Source organism: Bison bison, unplaced genomic scaffold (genome assembly GCF_000754665.1).
Source record: "Bison bison bison isolate TAMUID 2011002044 unplaced genomic scaffold, Bison_UMD1.0 scf7180017864508, whole genome shotgun sequence".
In the NCBI taxonomy this organism is placed as follows: domain Eukaryota; kingdom Metazoa; phylum Chordata; class Mammalia; order Artiodactyla; family Bovidae; genus Bison; species Bison bison.
Window position 1 is genome coordinate 1,304,978 of NW_011495064.1, and position 6,693 is coordinate 1,311,670.

At 41.5% G+C, this 6,693-nt stretch overlaps 1 protein-coding gene across 3 annotated transcripts in view; it reads left to right on the top strand.

Moving 5' to 3' along the window:
* ANAPC1 (anaphase promoting complex subunit 1) overlaps positions 1-6,693 on the top strand; it is a 109,245-nt gene that overhangs the window by 9,580 nt on the left and 92,972 nt on the right. For 2 of the 3 annotated variants that reach the window (XM_010829546.1, XM_010829548.1), the window contains exons 3-5: positions 1-338; positions 2,559-2,795; positions 3,719-3,880. In XM_010829546.1, coding sequence (XP_010827848.1) covers positions 2,583-2,795; positions 3,719-3,880 — 375 coding nt within the window. In that variant the 5' untranslated portion in view covers positions 1-338; positions 2,559-2,582. The remainder of the gene's footprint in view (positions 339-2,558; positions 2,796-3,718; positions 3,881-6,693) is intronic. The other variant, XM_010829547.1, reaches the window with a different exon arrangement.

The following is a 6,693-nucleotide window of genomic DNA, read 5'->3' on the forward strand; positions in this document are numbered from 1 at the left end:
TCCTTCCCGCAACTGCGCAGGCGCTCCAGCCGCAGGCTCGCCGCGCTCCTGCTGAAGCCCCACCCCGGCGCGAGGCACGACGGGAAAGTCAAGATGGACGCGACCATTTGAACGTCTCGGGTGAGAGGTTCTCCCGCACGCCTTCCTGTTGTTAGCAGTCTTGTCCACAGCTGCTGCCCAGTCTTCCTCCGGAACAGGGGAGGGAGAGGGAATGAGAAGCTGCAGTGGCCGAGGAGTCACCGTGACCATCCCCGCCGCTACTCTTGGGCCCTCTCGGTCCCCTTGCCTCCGGAGAGCAGCCGGGGCTCGCCGCGCCTGACGCGTCCCGAGTCACACAGGTGTGGTCCCCGGTCCGCCACGCCTGGTGGCTCATCGCGTATCCCGTGGTCTTAACACTCGTCCCAAGGCCTACCCGCTCCCTGATCGGGAGGGCTGGGAGCTCGGGACGGTCCCTGAGCGCGCGCTGGAGCCATGGGGACCCCAGTTTGCGGGCTGTGCTTTCCGGCGTACATCTCATCCGGCTTCTTTGCTGAGCTCAGCGCGAAAGGGGTCTCAGCTTCCATGGGGGTCTCAACTTCTAGGTCGGCCCCTTGCCCTCTTTAAACGAAGTTCTGAGGCTCAAGCTCTTAGCCTGATGGATTCTTCTGACTCTAGAGGGGCCGGGGAAGTTCTGCGTTTTTGCAGAGGCTCAAACTGTCTTGTGTGTGCGCTTGAATTTAGTCGAATTTACTCTTGAAGCAGTTTTGTGGTTACCTCTGGCAGGGTAGTTTTTATTGCTATTAAGCAAGGCTGATATCTTGATTTATAGCGTATCAGTTTAATACAGTATTTTCATCTGTAGCTCTTTATGTTGCTCCCCTGATAAGTAAAAACACGTAAAAAATTGAGATTGCAAAAGTATTAAATATGTTCTCGTAAATAATACAAAAATATTGTACTGTGAAAATAACTCTGTAATTAATAGTTTTGTAATTTTCTAAGTTTTAATAGAATAACGTTCCAAAATTGCAAAACTGAAGTAGGATAAACTCTCCGGTCAGTTCTTTAATGTTTGTTATTCTGTTGATAGGCAGACCAAATGAATTTTGTTGTTTTCTTGTAAGTTTTATAAGGTACTGTTTCAGTTATATCCCAAGTTCAAGTGTTCTCAGTTCTGAATTTTAGCGGAGAAAAATAAGTGTTTTGATTATGACATACAGTTGTGTCAGGAATTGCATTTAACTCATAGCAAAATAACTTTGACCCTGGAAGAGCTGCATAGGAATTACAGGGGCTTTGAGATAGTGCAGGAAAAAAAAAAAACCCTATTGATGCCAAAAAGACGTCAGATGGGATGAGAGATATGTCAAATATAGTTAAACTTTTAATTGTGAGTGCTGTTCCGAACACTGTTTATGGTACTATGGTTAAATGTTGGTTTTGATATATGTGTTGGAGGATTTCAGCTTCGACATGCCACAAAATCCATTTTTAGGATAGGTATTGTCTTGGAGAGAAAACTAGCATCTACCTTATCTACTATATCATACAGTGAATTTTACTGGCTGTCCATTACTGTATGTAGAAATGTTCTGGAAGTAAAGAAGCATGTTTCCACCCACAGCTCGTCCACATCTTTATGGTGATGAGCTGTACTGTAAATAAATTGTATTAAAAGCTAGGACTCGTAAATTTGCTGCAAGTATGGCTATCCCATGGCCAGAGTTCTTCATGCCTTGGTTTCCTGTGTTTGGCCCTCAAATTGGAATTGATTGTAGTTGTATGTTCTGGTAGACTGGGGTGTCATAACTTGGTCACATTTGACAGTTTATTAGGTCTTTTGTGGATTGATCAGGCTTCCCTGGTGGCTCAGACTGTAAAGAATCCACCTGCAGTACAAGAGATCTGGGTTCAGTCCCTGGGTTGGGAAGATCTCCTGGAGAAGGGAATGGCTACCTACTCCAGTATTTTGGCTTGGAGAATTCCATGGATTTTACAGTCCATGGGGTCACAAAGAGTTGAACCCGATTGAGTGACTTTGACTTTCACTTGTGGCTTGGTCAGCTGAAAGGAGTAGTTCAATTTACGATGAATTAGAGGTAATATGAGGTTTTGGGTTTTTTGGTTTGTTTCATTCCAACATGCCAGTGATCCTTGAAATGTGTTTTTCAAATTAGGTTTCAGCGGAAATGAACAGAAATGACCTTTAATGTTAAGAAGCCGGGCAGTCATGGGGCTATAAAGCGCACCTTGTCTGAATGCTTCATGTGTGAAATGTGGAAAAGCTAGTGTGTAGTGTGAGACACGGGAAAGGTGTTGTGGGACATAGTGCTCATTTCACCTTGGTGCTGGCCTTCAGTGCTAACCTTCTGTGGGCCCAGCTAAAATGTGCCGATGACTAGTCATCTGAGAGGCAGGTCTGGAACGACCTTCGATGTTATTAATTACTTGTACACTTACAATATGATTGGATTATTTGACACTCATCTAAGAATTAATGACTCTTCTGTAAACTTTTATGACATTTTATTCTGGTTTTGACTCCAGAAACTGACTACAATGTGTTTGAATTCATACAGAAATAATGTTGATATTTGGAACCCATGTCGAACTTCTATGAAGAAAGGGCAACAATGATTGCAGCCGGGGATTTGCAGGAATTTGTTCCTTTTGGTCGAGACCACTGCAAGCACCACCCTAATGCTTTGAACCTCCAGCTTCGCCAGCTTCAGCCAGCCTCCGAGTTATGGTCTTCTGATGGTGCTGCTGGCCTAGTGGGATCCCTTCAGGAGGTTACCATCCATGAGAAACAGAAGGTTCCATTAAGTTTCTTTCCCATAATATTTTTGAAATGTAGAATGTTGTGATCTACTTGTAATTTAAGACTACCTGCCACTGAGAAAGGAGTATAATGGTATTTCTAGGGTAGTGGTTAAGATTTGGTAATTTCAGTCAAGACTAAAATAATGACTTCATTGTATTATGGTGTCATAACCATTTATTTAGACATGTAACTCATGGTTTTATAGTAAGTATTATGGTTATGGTCCATTCTAAACCTCTTTCTCGTCACTTAGTATGTGGGGACCAGATATCATGTTGTTTGATTAGATAGTAGAGTTAGAAATGGTCCCTGCTGCAGAAAAATACTTACGTTTCCCCTAGTTCTTAAATAGAGGGATGAGACGTTAGCGTGTCAGAAAATCAGTCTTCCCACCTTATTCCACTTAGGATACCACAATCTCAGGGAGAGGAAAGTCTGTGTAGTTAGAAATCTAAACCTTTCTTTCTCCCATTTAATTGTAATGCCCAGGGACAGAAGTTGAATGTAGCTGTGAAGCAGGGAAATCTGCCCTGTGGATAAACTCCCCCAGTGATTCCCACGTGCACCTCACTGCCCCTCTCCATCACTTCTCCCTACACTTAATATACCTTTTTAGTTTCCCCAGGCATGTTGGTTTCATTTTGGGATCTGCAGACATGTTTATGTTTTGGACAAATAATACGATAGTATAACATGAAACATCCTATAAGATATATGATGCACATACCCAGACACCCCACTTTGTTAATCAGTGGCACCGAGTTTCTAAAAGTTGGGCTTGGATTGTGTCTTACTCCACACGCAAAGAGAGAGTAGGAGACTTGTATCTGGATAATTATTTGATTTAATTAGTAAATCTTGCTCCATACTATTGAAAAAGTGCTTAAACATGTCTTGTATGTATTAACTTTTAAGGAGAGCTGGCAGTTAAGGAAAGGTGTCAGTGAAATTGGAGAAGAGGTGGATTACGATGAGGAACTCTACATGGCTGGAAACATGGTTATCTGGAGCAAAGGAAGTAAAAGCCAGGCATTGGCTGTTTATAAAGCATTTACAGTTGACAGTCCTGTTCAACAGGTGAGTTGATTTGAATTTTAGCATTTGATTATTTAACACTTAAAATCAATGTTTGTCCTAAAATTTAACAGAAATAATAAAAACAGCACAGTGATCCCAGCAGCCGGGTGTACGTGTTAAAAGTTCGTTTGTTTCCTATAGCGTCACCTTTTTCCCACTGTTCTTTGTCAGTCAGTTTTTTCCCCACTGTCCTTTTTTGTATGCGGCAGTCCATGGGATTGCAAAGAGTCAGACACGACTGAGCGACTGAACTTGTCAGTTTAATGAGTCTTTAAACACTGTTCTTGAGTGATAAGATTCATTATTCTCTAAAAATTTCTAAGACATTGAGGGTACAAAGAATACTTTAACACACGATGATTATAATTGATTGCAGGTATTCAATAATACCTACTTCCTAGTGACAGTCAGAGAGAGAAAAACCTACTTGGTCTCGTTGCAGTTAGATATTACACCTACATCTGTTCTGATAATTGGTAATTAAAGAGAAGGAATTAAGTATTTGCCCTTCCTGTTTAGGAAGACATGCAGTTTATCTCCCTTATTTGTGGAAGAGTGCCAACTAATAAAAATAGAAGGATAGAGTTAAAAATCCTCATTTTGTAACCTCCAGTTGTAATAATTGATTCAGAAAAGGATTGTTAATGAATAGTAACACTTTTGGGTGAAAAGACATTACCGTGCACCAGGGTATTACTCTGTGGATTACTTGCTAATATAAAGGAACAGATGTATCTCTATTTTAGAGATATCTGTTGGTCTCCATTTCCACCAGGTGATTCTTTGCCATCATTAGTAGTGGGACAAAGGCACACCAGACTCTAGCTACGATGCAGTATATGTTGTCATCCTCTCAGTTTCTTCCCCAGATTATGTAACGTGAGCATCTAGTTCAACCTTCAGTTATAGAAAGTGTAGGGACCAGAGGGTACATTTTTAAAGTATCGTGAGCTGAGTGGGTTGGAGGTATAGATGAAACAAGAATGGCCAGAGGTTGATAATTACTGGCTAATGAGTATTCATTATGTTATTCTGTTTACTTTGTATTTGAAATTTTCCATAATTAAAAATAGAAGGAAAAAAAACACTACAAGAAAACAATTGTATGAATTCAGAATGTGGAACAGTCTACATTCTGGCCTCTTTAAAAAGTTAGTCAAGGAGCAGGAAAGAAAGATGGGGCTGTTCTAGGTTAGAAGCGACTAAAAGGACATCAGCAAATACAGTATTTTTTGAATGTCGTTAAATGAACTTTGAATCTTGGTTTGAGAACCAGCTGGGGCCGGAGCACGAGGACGACCCTGAGGGATGGGTCGGGCAGGGAGGTAGAGGGGTTCAGGATGGGGACACAGGCATACCCGATGTGAACCCATGTCAGTGTGTGGCAAACCCACTACAGTACTGAAAAGTAGTTAGCCTCCAATTAAAATAAATACATTTATATTTTTAAAAAAGGGAGACATTCTTGAGAAAATCTGAAATAGTTGAAAATGGACTGGATATCAGGTGCTAGTAGAAAATTACATTTTTTTCCTCAAGTGGTATGACAGTTTATAGGTTAAACCTATAGGTTTAATAGGAGTACGTCTTCAGTTTTAGGAAATAGATGATGAGGTGGAAATACAAGATGACGGGTTTCGGGGTGAAGTCATGCTGTGTGCAATTTTCAAACACACCTCCCCACTCCCCACATCCTTATGTATAGGAATGCACACATAAACAGATACACAAAAGGTTAGTAACAACCGTCAGATTTAGGTGAGACAGATGGTCACTGTACCATTTCAGCTTTTCTTACAGAAAGATTTTAGGATATCAAGTTGGGGGGAAAATGAAAGCATTTTTGGTAGTTGAATTAATTGTTCGCCTATTGACAGAAGGTTTTAGAGGCTTCTTATTCATGTGAAGTTCTTTATTTGTAAACACTGAAATCATATCTCGACTGCTTTTTTTCCCCGTTAACTATTTTATGATGAGTGTTGTACTCTTATAACAATTTAGTAGGAAGGGTAAAGTGAATTATTCCCCAATTTCAGACAATGTGTGAAAGCATTTCTGTGTAGGAGTGTTGAAGCCAGTGATCTTTTTGATGATTATTTCCCCCCATGTAACATTGTAAACGTATTTAATGCCACTGAAAAATGGTTAAAAAGATAAATTTTATGTATGTTTTACCACAATTAAAAAGGCACATGAAAATGCCTTTCAGTTCAGTTGCTCAGTTGTGTCCGACTCTTTGCGACCCCATGAACCGCAGCACGCCAGGCCTCCGTGTCCATCACCAACTCCCAGAGTTCACTCAGACTCACGTCCATCGAGTCGGTGATGCCATCCAGCCATCTCATCCTCTTTCGCCCCCTTTTCCTCCTGCCCCTGATCCCTCCCAGCATCAGGGTCTTTTCCAATGAGTCAGTTCTTCACATCAGGTGACCAAAGTACTGGAGTTTCAGCTTCAGCATCAGTCCTTCCAGTGAACATCCAGGACTGATCTCCTTTAGGATGGACTGGTTGGATCTCCTTGCAGTCCATGGGACTCTCAAGAGTCTTCTCCAACACCACAGTTCAAAAGCATCAATTCTTCAGCGCTCAGCCTTCTTCACAGTCCAACTGTCCCATCCATACATGACCACTGGAAAAACCATAGCCTTGACTAGACGGACCTTTGTTGGCAAAGTAATGTCTCTGCTTTTCAATATGCTATCTAGATTGGTCATAACTTTCCTTCCAAGGAGTAAGCATCTTTTAATTTCATGGCTGCAGTCACCATCTGCAGTGATTTTGGAGCCCAAAAAAATAAAGTCTCACACTGTTTC